At 45.3% G+C, this 14,097-nt stretch overlaps 1 protein-coding gene across 1 annotated transcript in view; it reads left to right on the top strand.

Moving 5' to 3' along the window:
• LSG1 (large 60S subunit nuclear export GTPase 1) overlaps positions 1-14,097 on the top strand; it is a 61,008-nt gene that overhangs the window by 16,879 nt on the left and 30,032 nt on the right. The window contains exons 3-5 of the mRNA XM_088444746.1: positions 5,708-5,828; positions 6,001-6,087; positions 6,178-6,264. Of these exons, the coding sequence (XP_088300872.1) occupies positions 5,708-5,828; positions 6,001-6,087; positions 6,178-6,264 (295 nt within the window). The remainder of the gene's footprint in view (positions 1-5,707; positions 5,829-6,000; positions 6,088-6,177; positions 6,265-14,097) is intronic.

A 14,097-nucleotide genomic window follows, 5' to 3' on the forward strand; every position in this document is an offset into this window, starting at 1 on the left:
GTGAAAATATCCCGGCTACGTACCACCGAGAACTTGCAGGGACAACTGTGTCCCCGCCAATTATATCCTCGGTATTTCGGAGAAGTCTTTTCACAGAAGTGAAAGACTTCCACGGGGGAATCTGACACTGCGCATGCGTACAGCGTTAGTTTCCGGAGCCGGCCGGGGGCTGCGGGAGGAGAGATCGAAAGATCCCTCTCCTTCCCCGGCAGCCCCCATAGGCAAACTGTAGTTTACACCGTCTGAAGATGGTGTAAACTACTGGGGTTAAACTCAGAAAAGCTTCGCTATTTAGAGTTTAGTACATAGGGGTTAGATCGTAGTCCCCATTGATAATGGGGACTGTGATCTGCAGCACTAATTAGCACTCTGGCCAATATTTCTGTGAAATCTCCTGCATTGTGGCATTAGTACATAGGATCGATATATGAAATTATGCAGAAACTGCTGTTTCTGCTTAATTTGATGTAACCAAGTTACTTGTGTAATGTAAGAGAGGGTGGGATGAAACTGTTAGGGTTTAGTGATCACTCTAGGTCCGGCACAGGGCAAGGCGCCGAGTCATAGAAAGAGCATTCTAGCGCGCCCACGCCTAAAAAGGGCATGGCCACATGAAACCGGGGAGTGTCTTTAAGATGTGCCCCCTTTTCGTCTCTCTTGGGGGCGTGCCCAGCACTTACGAACATGCCGGGCTGCCCCCGAGCGCTCTCCTCTCTGCGCACGGCATCTATTCACAGAGCGGGTAGAGCTTGGGGGCAGCCGGCATGCTGTTTTAGCGGGACGCTGCCAAAAGGGCAGGGCGCATTCTGCCCTCTTGAAATCGGGCAGGGCGCAGCACCCTACTAAACAGCCTAGCAGGAATGCTAGGGTTAGTGTACTTGAATAATGAATATGTGTATATAGTGTGGGATGTGAATATTGAAAGGTGGTATCCACTAGATGGTGTAGAGCAGGCTTTGGAAACCTGTGGCTCTCCCAACATACTCTGCCACCTATGAGTTACTTGGCAAAGCATACTGGTGCTTGTAGTTTCACAAAACTTTTTAAATAAGACCTTGGTCTGTGAGTGAAAATCGACAGCAATAAGGAGAGCTTGAGACCAAACTAGATTTTATTCTATGCCCAGAGAAGACCACTTTAGCATCATGTGACTTCTTCTGCCCAACACAGGATCATAATGCAGTGCCAAAAAGCACATCCAAGACCGGGGGGCCCATTTATCAAAGTTAATTTGAGGTAAATTCCTTTTCGGGGGTTTACCTCAAATACTAAGTATCCCCCGGATGTATGAAGGAGGGACCGCAGCAGGTATCTCCGATACCTGCTGCGATCCCTCAATTGCTGCTGGCAGCCGCCTCCCCCATAGGTTTCTATGGGGGATGCGATGCTGCCAAATGTACCAATATCCGGAATGCAAAGCGTTCCCGATATTGGACCCAGCAGCTAACGCCATCTGAAGACAGCTTTAGCCGCTGTAGCCTATGGGGACATACCGCAAGTCAGCCGGCGGAGGGATCTCCCAGATCCCTCCGCCGGCAACGGGCGCCGCTCATGTGCAGTCCGCGGGACTGCGCATGCGCAGCAGCCCCGCATGCACTCCAGCCACATCGCAGGGACGGCCTCCTTTCAGAGCACATCTCCCTGCATGTGCCGGTACATACATTCTGCCGATATGATCGCATTTTGCAATGCGATCATGGGCGGTACTGGATGCTCTGATCGCATTGCAAAATGTGATCATTAATAAATGGGCCCCCAGATGAGAACACACTATAATAAAGGGGTATAGCTGCGATACTCTAAGAGGTGGTAGTATGGTAGCGTGCAGTCTCTGGTCTGTGGAGAGCCGGAGTTCACTCAAGCCCCGGCAGTTCAGCCTGGCTGCGTGGTGTTTCATCTGGCCTCCTTGGGTGTTCTTGTGATGCCAATGGCTTACGGATAGTCCTCCAGCACAGCCTGAGAGATTCCCACCCTCTCCAGAGCTGCATCATTCTGGGGTTTCAAGTTCCACAGTAGTCCCTCCGGTGATCTGTCATCTGCTGAGCGGTTTGTCTGACAGATGCTGCAGATTTAAGTCCTTCCAATTGGAACTATTATACACTTATAACTGTGTCTATAGCAGATTCACTGGCGGACAGTATACAAGGTGGAATAATATCATCGTCGCTCGCTTGTAATAAAGGATCAGTGTCAGTAATGACGCATTGTGACCTGGTCCTTTCAAAAATTATATCAACAAGTGACTTAGTTTTTGTGACTTATATTTATTGCTATTTCTCCCTATGCTAAGGTAGAACTCAAAACAGAGGTAGCTTTTATATACAAAGGTACCAGTTACATATGTTGCAATAAAGTGTATCGGTTTCTGTTGCATTTTTGACTTGCTACCTTTAGCCACACATATCAAAACAAAAAGATAGTGGGGGTGCTAGACAGAAATTATGTAAAAATTGTTTATAATTAAATTACAAAACATACCTGTAGGCCCACTACTTCCAATGAAGAGCTGACCCTCATATAAACGATGAGTAGAAAAGGTAAAAGCGTAGAGCCACTAACAGGACTGTATCAATAAATTAAATTATACTTAAAAAAAAAAAAAAAATTATATAAAGTTTAATAAAGCTGGGTGGAGCCGAGATCATAAAATAGACATGAAAGTATATACAAATATAAATGCAAATTAATAATATAGGTCAGTAGGATGTAGCCGCAAATAAAGCATTCAATCAAGACCTCATTATAAGCAAGGGTAACAGTTGGATAGTCTCATGGTGATAAATGTAGCAAAGTAATGAGTAAACTTGGATAGAATGTAACCTTCAATTGAGATGATATGAAAGAGTCCTGAATCAATGCAACAAAATCCAGCAGGTACTGATTAAATGCAATAATACTGTAGTCTCTCCAAGGGCATTCCAATTATAAAGGTACCTTGGTACAATCCAAACCGTTGATTGATAATAATAGTAGCCACTGGCACCATAGAATACCGTTAGAATTTAGCCTTTAAACCATTCAGCATCACAGTAATAATAGTGTTTTTCCAACTGTAGGTCAAGACACAATAGTGTTGTAAATTCACAGTACCCACTATGTCTGCCAGTATTTACCATCTGCCTTAGGTAGAAAATCCAGATTACCGCGGCCAGTAGTTAATAAGGAGATCTCCGGTCGTCCAAGCGCGTGGCCTCCAGAGGTGGACAGACCCCAAGAACAATGTGCGCTCAAGCTTATTTATTGTGTCCGGTGTGTGCTTGGATCTGCTGGAAGCAGTGCGAGCACCAGGGTCAACGTGCACCTAGGCGGGTGCACATAGTCCGGCGATGAGCGGTGCAAGTCAACGGTAGGAGTGTGAAAAGTGTGGCAAGCTTCCTCTGATGTCACTGGGGGTGTGTCGCTGGCACGTTTCTCGGCAATAGGCAGTTTCCTCAATGCCACACATATTTTGACATCTTATGGAGCGTACACACGGTCAGATTTGTCAGACTTGTCAGATTTGTCAGATGAACGATTAAACGATTTGAACGATTTGTCCAAAGATTTGAACGATTGAACGATTTTTGACTGCATTAAAATGAATAGAATCATCCAAGTCTGACTGCAAACCCATCAGATGTCAGATATCGTTATCTGACAAACGGCAACGCGCATCGTTGATCGTCCATCGTTCAGGCATGTCAGATATGAACGATTTTCCTTCAGATATGAACGACTGAACGATTTTTAAATAGTTATCGTCCATATCTGAAGAAAAAATCTGATCGTGTGTATGCACCATTAGTTACATTGGCTAAAATAACATTGTGGTATGTATATTTTTAAGTTTTACTATTGCATACACATTATGTACAAATAAGTTATATTTTAAACTCTAGCTGACTACCATATTATCTTTTACATTATTCAGCTCTTGCCTGTTATAGTGCTGCTGTATTTTTTTTATTTAATTTCTCTTTTAGAAGGTTGGCATCAGTGGCGGATTTTATCTAGGGGCCCCCTGTAAAATCCTCCACTTCAGTGAGTCAGTGCACTGGCTACACTATGACTGAAGGTCGCTTCATATTGGAAGCGCCACCTGCCAGTCACGCACAGGACAAGCATACCCAGGGGAGGTGTCTCCTTCCCCTGGGACTGATAGTCTGGGCTGCCATAAGCAGAGAGCGGCTTCCAGTGGAAGCCGCTGCTCTGCCTTTTGGGGCAGCCCTGCAGGGCTTCTCGGGGCTGCTACCAATGCAGCCCTGAGAAGCTGGTCTAGTGTTATGCACATGCACGGCGCTACCACCGCTCATGCGCATGTCCCGGTCCCCGACATTCATTGTGCAGGCGCCGGGACCAGAAGCAGCGGCAGCCCCCCTCAGGTAAGAGGACAGGAGTAACAGGCATTGCTTCTGCACCCATGTTCATATTCTCTGTTTGATACAACTTTGTTGAGGTTGCCGCCCATGGCTTCCTCAGTGGTCTCTGGGTCTGATTTCACTACCGATCGCAACTCTGAATGCAATAGTGATTACGCACGCAGTTCAACTGCGATAGTATGCTAATTAATTGTGATAGCTATGCCACTGCAGCACTACACAAGGACGCCCACTTTACCTTACATCCGTAATGTTTAGCAAGACTGAAACCATCGGAATAATAAGAGTACCATCGCAGCCTCACGCACACTTGCACAAGCCCTGACCTTACTCAGAAATTGCTAACTTCATAGCACGATATGAGGCCTCAGGCTGCATAGGGCATCGCAGTGGCTAATTTATGCACGCCCCTGTAACGGCGTTCAAACCCACTGGCATGCCTGCGTTTCGACGACCACCCCTCCGTCACCACCCCCAAACGGCACATCCTGTCAATCACTCTGCGATAGGTCTGCGTAGTCACTGCAATCGCACTCCCGCTTGCAGTGTCCGGCACGCGCACTGCGATGTATGTGCAAAATGCCACAATCACCCGATTGCGTGCTTAATTTCAGTTGCGAATGTTAATGAATCAGGCTCTGTCAGGTGAGGAAAATAAAGTGCTGTAGATTATAACTCTATACCTGTGTGTGGGAAACAGCTTAGAGCTGAATTCTGTGCCTAAGCAGTTCTATATACAGTATATTAGATTTGGGCACCCTTGGAACCACATGCCCCAGTGCATTGGGCATACTGGAACTTGTAGTTTTACAATAACAGGAAAGTCACAGGTTGCTGCTGTTGTGTGTGATTTTATAATTATTAATTGCAATGCTGCCTGGGTGCTTTTGGTTTTATTTTTTGGGGGGGGGATTATTGTAAGTGGACTAAAAGCAACTGTGATCTGTATGGCATTGGATTAAGATCAGAAAACTTTAAGAAGTAATCCCACATCTCTAACATTGATTTTACGTGAACAAACCACTGTACATTCCATACTACTTTCGTTCAAAAATGTATTAAGAAAAAAGTGTCTTCTGTGCTTTATCCAGTGTAACACAGAATTGACTATACATACTAATTTCTAGGAGACAAAGTATAGAAAACACGACCTGAATAAAAAAGTATCTTGTTATTCCCCAAGAATGGAAAAACCTAGACTTCTGACTGTGATGTGCAGTGCTTCTAAGGTATCTTCCAGCACCGCAAATATGGAATGGGAAATAATCCTGTGATCTGATTATCCATACAGCCACAGATTTGATTAGTGATAGGATCTGATGATCTCTACTTTTTTCCTTTGCTTGTAGAGAAACTCAATATTAAGTTTGTCCCAGCGGAAGCCAGAACAGGTTTGCTGACATCTGAGGAGTCTAGCAGAATTCATAAACTCCAGGAGGAGAATAAGCAGTTTTTATGTATCCCCAGAAGGTGAGATTGTGCCTGTAGTTACTAGATTTGGTTCTGTTCTGTGTAAAAGCAGGCAAACTCGAAGCTGCTTGTTACTACTGAGATTTATAGAGACTGCACCTTTTTCAGCTGATCATGCAAGTTCCAAAAATAACATAGACAATGTATTTGTATTCTGATTTGACGTTTAAAGGCCATATTGGGATAAAAATACCAGCGCAGAAGTTCTGAAGCAATCCGAGAGAGAGAACTTTTTGGAATGGAGACGCCAGCTTGCTAAGTATGCAGTTATATAAAGTGGTATACATTTGGTTGGTGGTATTTTTGTCATTCTTAATCAGAACTATGTTGTATTTTTTACTTTTGAAAGGCTTGAAGAAGAAAAGAAACTGATTCTCACGCCATTTGAACGCAATCTAGATTTCTGGCGTCAACTTTGGAGAGTCATTGAAAGGAGGTAATCCATTTTTATTTTTAAAACCTCTAAATTAATATCCAGCTATTAGTACAGGTTCCGATTTAAAAATACAATGTTTAGCTAAAAAGTGTGTATGTTTGATAATTATGTAGCATTCTAGAGCAGTGGTTCTCAAACTCGCTCCTCGGGACCCCAAACAGTTCACTTTTTGCAGGTCACCCAGCAGGTGCACAGGTGTATTCAATAATCACTGACACATTTTAAAAATCCACAGGTGCAGCTAACTGTTTTACTAGTAATTATGTGAGGAGACCTGCAAAACATGCACTGTTTGGGGTCCTGAGGACCGAGTTTGAGAACCTGTGTTCTAGAGAATTCCTGCCCCCAGCGCATATAGCTTACATGGTAACTACATTTCATTCTGCAATAACATTTAAGCATAAATGGAATAGTTTAGATACAGATGTGCCGATATACATCTATCCTCTGTGCGCTACAAGTCACGCCACACAACGTGGGAGCTCAGCGTGACTCTAGCGCCGATCGTCTTTTCGTGCGTCTTTTTACCTTCAAATGCGTCTTATTCACACACCAGCGCAGAACAAGCAGCTTCTGCTGATTAAAATTATATGCAGCATGCTTATATTTTGTGTGCGACTGTGGGTGTATCTGCAGGCAAAATGCTACGTTTCAGCAGCTGTAACACTGTAACGTAGCAGTTAGCATGCAGATACTCCCACAGACGCACAGAGAACATAGGTATGCTGCATATCATTTTAATCAGCAGAGTCTGCTTGTGCTAACTATTGCATCATTGTGCGAATAAGACAAATTTGAAGGTAAAAAGACGCTCTGCGCTACTCGGTGACGCCACGGCGTGGCGAGACTGGAAGGGCTGTTTAACGCGCCAAGAGGCTAAATGTATGTGGACCCAACTGTAGATATGTTTCCTCCTAAATGTGCAATAAAGAATGAAAGCAGACATGTAAGAGATGTGCCATCAAGTAACCATAGAGGGAATAGATTTCACTTGCAAGAGACAAATATTTTGAACTATAATCCAAAATCAAAAACTTTATATTATTGGCACTTTATATTATAAGATAAATTAATGTTATACTTTTTTCTGTAGTCCTTTCCAATTAGTATTCTGTGGGGGAATTCAATTGTTTTTTGTGCCTGATCTCCCGTCTAAAGTCACTGGAGATCGGTGAGCGCACAAAAGCACTAGGTTCAGATGCATAAAGTGGCTAAACCTGTACAAAGACCTCGTAAGTGTGCCCAAATTGCAGTTTGAGCGGTCAAAAACCAGACGTTTCGCGGATATCTGCTTGCCACCTTGTTCAAGCAGAAATCTGCCATGGGCAAAAGCAATGGAATCCCCCCCCCATGTGCCATTGTTGTTCAAGCTGACAGCTTTGTATAAAGTAGCAATTATCTGCCCTTTCCATCCTCTGGTGTGATGGGCAGCACTGCATTTAGATCACCAGCCTTTGGTGACTGCGGCTGCAGATTGTGCACATTGCTTTAACCTAACCTAGTACAAGAATTTTAAACTCCTTTGCCTATCATTGCCACATGTTTTACTATACAATCTGTATGCATTTTTGTGCAGTATGTCTTTCACTGGCTTGCCTACTGGGAATTTCAGTTAAACAACAGTTTGAGAGCTTATGATTATCTACCACTATTACATGGACATTTTAAGCCTATGTAGGGTCATATTTACATAGTGTTAACTTTGACCTCAAAATGTAAACCATTAAGTGCAGTTATGCCAGGCTTTGCACTTTATATTAATGCAACTTTACATTTTTATTGAAACCCGCCAAGAGTCACTGCTTCATAAATATACCCCTTAAGCCGCGTACACACTAAACAATTCCATGACTGATATCGTTTAGTGTTTCCCCGGCAGTCACGTGCTCAATGCCGTTAACAATATCATTCAGTGCCGGCACCCTCCCTCATCCCCAAACGATATTGTCAGGTTGGACAGCAGGTTCGGGCGGTGAACGATGCCGTCAACGACCAGCGGGAGCGCGCATCGCTGGTTGTTGACGGCATACACTCTGGCCGATGTAATGAACGATAACTATATCGTTCATTATATCGGCTAGCATGTACGTGGCTTTAGTCTTACTTTACTTCTTATTGGAGAACTAGGAGTTAATCACAAAACTGGAAGTAAAAATTATATTAAATTCTTAAGGCCTCTATTGCTCCACTCACTCTCCCTTCACATATCCTGAAAACCCTAGTACCTAGAAAGGTTTCTGGATCACTAGGTGCCTGGAGGAAATTTTGGCCAGCCTTCGGTTCTTTCTTCCTGTGAAAATGCAGTGACTGAGACAGAAGGACTGGAAATGCAACCAATTATCCACTTGTGCTGCCGCCTAGGACAGAGGTGTGGGGGTGAGGGACTCCGGAGTCAGGTGTCCCTCAGTGTGCAAGATAACCAGAAATAAAAAGGCAAAAGGCTCTTTACTCTTCTCCTGTGCTGGCAAAAAAAAAAATGCGGAGGAGCAGAGTTCTGTTGGGAAGAGGTGGTGTATTTGTGTCCAGTGCCATTCCTCCAAGGAATGAAATATAACCCTAAAGATACAGAAATAATACTTCCTTATTTAATGCGCATTTATCCTCAGCAGCCACCAGCTACAGTAATGGCAGCTATCTCCATGGTGTGATGACAACGTGCAGTACAGGCTGTAAGAGAAGAACACTTACAAGAATAACAGATACATTCCTCAGTGATCATGCTACGAAAAATATATTTGGGACCCTACTTCACTGATTCTGAGTCCCATCAGAAATTTTGCTTTTGAGCTCTTCATATGTCTCACCAGATAGTGTCAGACCTCTCCCCATGCCCTACACATACACCATGGGAAGTCACACTCATATTTTCAGTACGGGTAATGCTTATTAGTGCATTTCCTTGATCTCACATAGCCAACAGGTGTGGTGCTGGGGGCAGAAAGGGGGGTGAGGGCAGGCAGCAGTTGGAACAGTGCTGGGGGTGGGGTCAGGTGGCAACTTGGACAGTGCTGAGGGCAGGTGGCAATTGTGGTAGAGGGGGTTAAGGGCAGGCAGCAGTTGGGGTAGAGCTGGGGGCTGAGGCAGGAAGCAGTTGGGCAGAGAGGGGGTAGATGGGGTTAAAGGCATTGTGGCATTTGGGCTAGGAAGGGGGGAGAAGGGTAGATAGCAGTTGTGGCGATACTTGGAGCAAAGTGGGGTTAGGGTAGATAGCAGCTGGGGCAGGCAGTGCTTGGTGTAGTGTGGGGATAAGGGTAGATAGCAGTTGGGGCAAGGAGGGGGTTAGGGGAAGGCAGTACTGGGCACAGTAGTTACCACCTCTTTCCTGCTAGGGGCTCCCGACTGTCACCAGAACCGTCTCATCCAGTATGAGCTGCAGCCTCAGCTTGTCCCTGAGCAATCTCTGTGTAGAGTTCCAGCTATCTCTTAGCCCGGGCAGTGTCCACCTTGACTCTGGCTTCCTGTGTGCGGAGAGCTGGCTGAAGGAGTCGGGGATGGAGCACAGGTTGCTGGAGGGGCACAGCACCACCAACATGATGGGGGCAACAATGCTGCTGCTGATGCAGCCAGGAGAGTCATAGGGTGACCGACGGGAAAGGTGTGCAGAGCCAGAGGAGGAGGAGGATGCAGATGCACCACTGGAGAGCTGAATTCAAATAGCAGAGTGGCAGGGAGGGAGAGACACTGCAGGCGGCATGGTAATTGGCTGGGGAGACACTGCAGGCGGTGATTGGCTGTGGTGCGTGCACACACAGCAAGATCATAGTGGGACCCATTCATTTCCTGAAAGTGAGTTGTAGGCAGCCATTTCAGGGTAACAGACGCGCTCTAGCGCGTATTTGCCTTCACTGTTCATCATACTATAATATAAAAAATGTAGGATGGCCTCTATCCTCATTTTCCCATCCTTTTCCTCCGCCACAGGAACCCTGTCCTTGACAGTACTACAACAGGCCAGAATACCAAAAACTATAGTTGGGCAGCAGCAAAAATTAGAGTTATGGTAGACTTACCTAGATAACTCCTTTTCTTCAAGGTCCATAGGGTCCACAGGTATATTATGGTTGGAGACCAGTCTCCAAAACAGTTAGTTTCAGCTCCAGGATGCTTCAGGGTCCTCCTCCATATATACCCGCCCCTAACCATAGAACTTCAGTTTAGTTAACAAGCCTCAAAGCAGGAGAAGGAAGAGCAATTGTACACCAGAAACACACTTACACAAAATGAGGGAATCTGTGACCGAAAGAAAAATTACCCATGCAGCCAGCTGCGTCAGGATGGGTGCCCTGTAGACCCTATAGACCTTGAAGAAAAGGAGTTAACTAGGTAAGTCTATCATAACTCTACTTTTCTTCTTCAGGGTCCATAGGGATTCACAGGGATACCATGGGGATGTCCTAAAGCAGTTCTCCCTAGGGCAGGGGACGCTCCTCAGCAGAAAGGAGAACTCCTCACCCAAAGAAAGCGTCCTGAGAGGCAAAAGTATCAAAGACACAGAACCTAAGAAAAGTGTGGACAGAAGACCACGTGGCTGCCTTGCACAATTGTTCAGCAGAGCCACCACGACTAAATGCCCACGATGGCCCTTCATACCGAGTAGAATGAGCTGTCACCGTGCTTGGAACAGGGAGATCAGGCTGTGTGTACACATGAGAGTCATCCGTAGCTATCTCGCCAGAGAAAGTGACGATTTCTTCCAATTAATCCAGCCGTGCTTTTGTAGGCAGGCTATGGTCAGTTGAAGGTAGTTTTGTAAAAAAAACGGAGTCTGTGCCATTATCAGGAGGTCGTCCAGATATGGCAGAATTCTGACGCCTAAGAGAGGCCGTCATGACTGCTATTTTGGTAAATACCCAGGGAGCCGTAGGTAGGCCAAAGGGTAGAGCCTGATATTGGTAATGTTGCTGAAGGACAGCAAACCGTAACAATGGATGGTGGGATGGTATAATAGGAACATGAAGATATGCATCCTGAATGTCCAGGGAAACCATGTAATCCCCGGCTCCATTGCCAAAATAATTGATCGGAGAGTTTTCATACAAAACTTGGGTACATGGATAAACCTGTTGAGGGTTTTTAGATTCAGTATAGGACGATAAGCCCCATTCAGTTTCTGAACCAGAAATAGATTGGAATAATTACCCTTCCCTGTTGAGACACAGGAACCGGGACTATTACCCCTGTCTGCAGCAAGGAGTGAATGGCTTCCTGAAGGGCCAAAGCCATTACTGTGCAAAAAAACTTCTGGGGAGGATGCCTCCTGAAAGTGAGGGCATACCCTTGAGTTGTTTGACACAAACAATATGGAAACTGAAGAATTCGACCTGGGATCACCCAGGAGGATACCTGCCCCATCAGACAGAGGGCTTTTCGTCCAGTTTAGAAGCTGGACGTCTTGCCGGGCCAGACCTCTTAGTTTGTCGCTGTGAAATTTTGCGAAAACTAGACGTCTTAGAGCACAGGTTCTCAAACTCTGTCCTCAGGACCCCAAACAGGTCACGTTTTTCAGGTGTCCTCACAGAATCACAAGTGAAATAATTAGCTCCACCAGTGGATCTTTTAAAATGTGTTAGTAATTAATACACCTGTGCACCTGCTGGGTGACCTGTTTGGGGTCCTGAGGACCGAGTTTGAGAACCACTGTCTTGGAGGAATGCTGTTCCCTTGCTCGTCCCTGAGAACGGAAAGACCGAAAAGAAACCTGCCTAGACTTTATAGTCGCCGTAGATGGAAGACCTGCTGAATTTGAAGCTGCCAGCGTAGCTATTATTTTATCCAACTCTGCTCCAAAAAGTACTTTTCTATAGAAAGGTAAAACTTCCAGCGCCTTCTTTGATCCTGTATCAGCTTTCCAGGATCTTAACCAAAGGGCCCTGCGTGCCACTATTGAAGCGGGTGATGCTTTAGAAGCTAAAATTCCAGCATCTACAGCCGCTCCTCCCAGATAGGAAGCCACTTCCCGTATATGGGAGATATAGATTATCTGCTCTCTGGTAGAATTTGGTATAGGATTTTCCAATGCCTCATCCATTCTTCAACAGCTTTGGCTACCCAGGCTCCAGCCATAGCTAGACGAGTAACTGTTCCAGATTATGAAAAGATCGTTTTAAGACACATTTCAATCTTTTATCTGTGCAATCCTTCAGGGAAGATGTCGACGGAATAGCCAATGTAGTACTTCTAATTAAATGTGTCACATGAGCATCCACAGTAGGAGGTACCTCCTGCTTAGTACATACAGAAGCCGGGAAAGGATACAACGATGTTATTCTTATTCACATAAAAACGTGTGTCAGGGTTACTCCATGCCTCATCCATAAGCTCAGTGAGCTGTTCACATACAGGAAACTCCGTTTTGACCACCTTCCAGTTCTGATTAAACACTGGAGCCTTCTTACTATTAACTGGTTCATCATCCTGAATGTCTAGTATTGATTTAACCGCCTTCACCAAAGAAAGAACATCCACTGTAGACGGATGGTCCTCCTCCTCCGAGCTAGACCCTGGAGAGGAACTTTGCGCATCATCCGAATCCTCAGATGATGCGTCTGAATCCATATGTTGATCAGACTGATAAAAAGTTAACTTGCGCTTAGCAGACCGGTAGTTACTAAGGCGCCTATCAACATTAGATGGTGCCATAATCTGACTAGAATGGCCATTAACATACTTCCAGGAAGGATGCGTAGGCGATGCAAACGTAGCCTGCTGTGGACACCCGATCCAAGGAAGGCATCGTGGAAGCAGCTATACGATCCACAATCTACTTCATTACCTGGGACAAAGCGGCTACCCAAGAAGGCTCTTGTCCAGGAACAGGAAAACTGGATTGGTTAGGTGGCTCTTTATGACAGAACACACAAACCATCCTTAATGTCCTGAGGGGACAAATAAGCCATACATGATTTACATGAAACCAGCACAGAGGGCTCCCCCTCCTGCATCCCTTTCTTTTGTCATGTTCAGTAAAGGCAATACTTGCAATGTTATGTGACGGCTTTCACAAAATCTATATGAATGTGAAGTATTCAGAGAAAACCTCCACCCCAAGAGGATGGAGAGAAACAACAGTGATAGTTATAATTGACAGACAGAAATAAGACAGTGTCAATACAGCATCTAGCAAACAGTCACATACAATGCATATGTAATAAAATTACAATCTACTCTAAATCAACTACACAAACACAAAGGAATGATAGGATATAGAGCACTAATATACCTTAACCAAGGAAGAGGTATACAGGGAGACTGACCAAACCCTCCTGAGACCAACAGCTACAGGGCGTACTGAGCATGGACCGTAAGCCTCATGTACACGTGGAGGGTAGGCGGAGCAACTAGGTGTGCAAAACCCTTTGTAGGGTCGGGGGAGGAGCTGCCAGGGGTGCACCTACCTCCCCATAGCTGCGTTAACCAGTCGGGTATGCTGGCCTCGTGGCAACAGAAGCGTCTGCTGCCGATCCCAAGCGTCAGATGATAAGGCCCTGATGGTGTAGAGGACACGGACAATCCCGTGCCCTGACAGCAGCGGCTTCTGGTGCACCGCTAACACAAGAAGCAAGTACTGTCGTGCATGATTCCCCATAAGCGAGGATTCTCCTTACCTGACATCTCCATGCGTCTAGTTGCAGTCCAGGTCGCAGCATTGCGGCTAGCTGAAATAACCAGCCCAGTTACTGATGTTGCAGCACGGTGAAGGTAGGTGGAGTTGCAGTATATGCATCTTAATTCAGACTCTTAGTACTGCCAACCCAAAAACATAAAATAAAAAAAAGATAAAATAAAAGCTTAGGACTGCCAGAGCAGTCCCCTATTATAAAGGTGCGTCTTGAT

The sequence above is a fragment of the Taudactylus pleione genome, unplaced genomic scaffold, assembly GCF_031769625.1.
Source record: "Taudactylus pleione unplaced genomic scaffold, aTauple2 ptg000372l, whole genome shotgun sequence".
In the NCBI taxonomy this organism is placed as follows: Eukaryota; Metazoa; Chordata; class Amphibia; order Anura; family Myobatrachidae; genus Taudactylus; species Taudactylus pleione.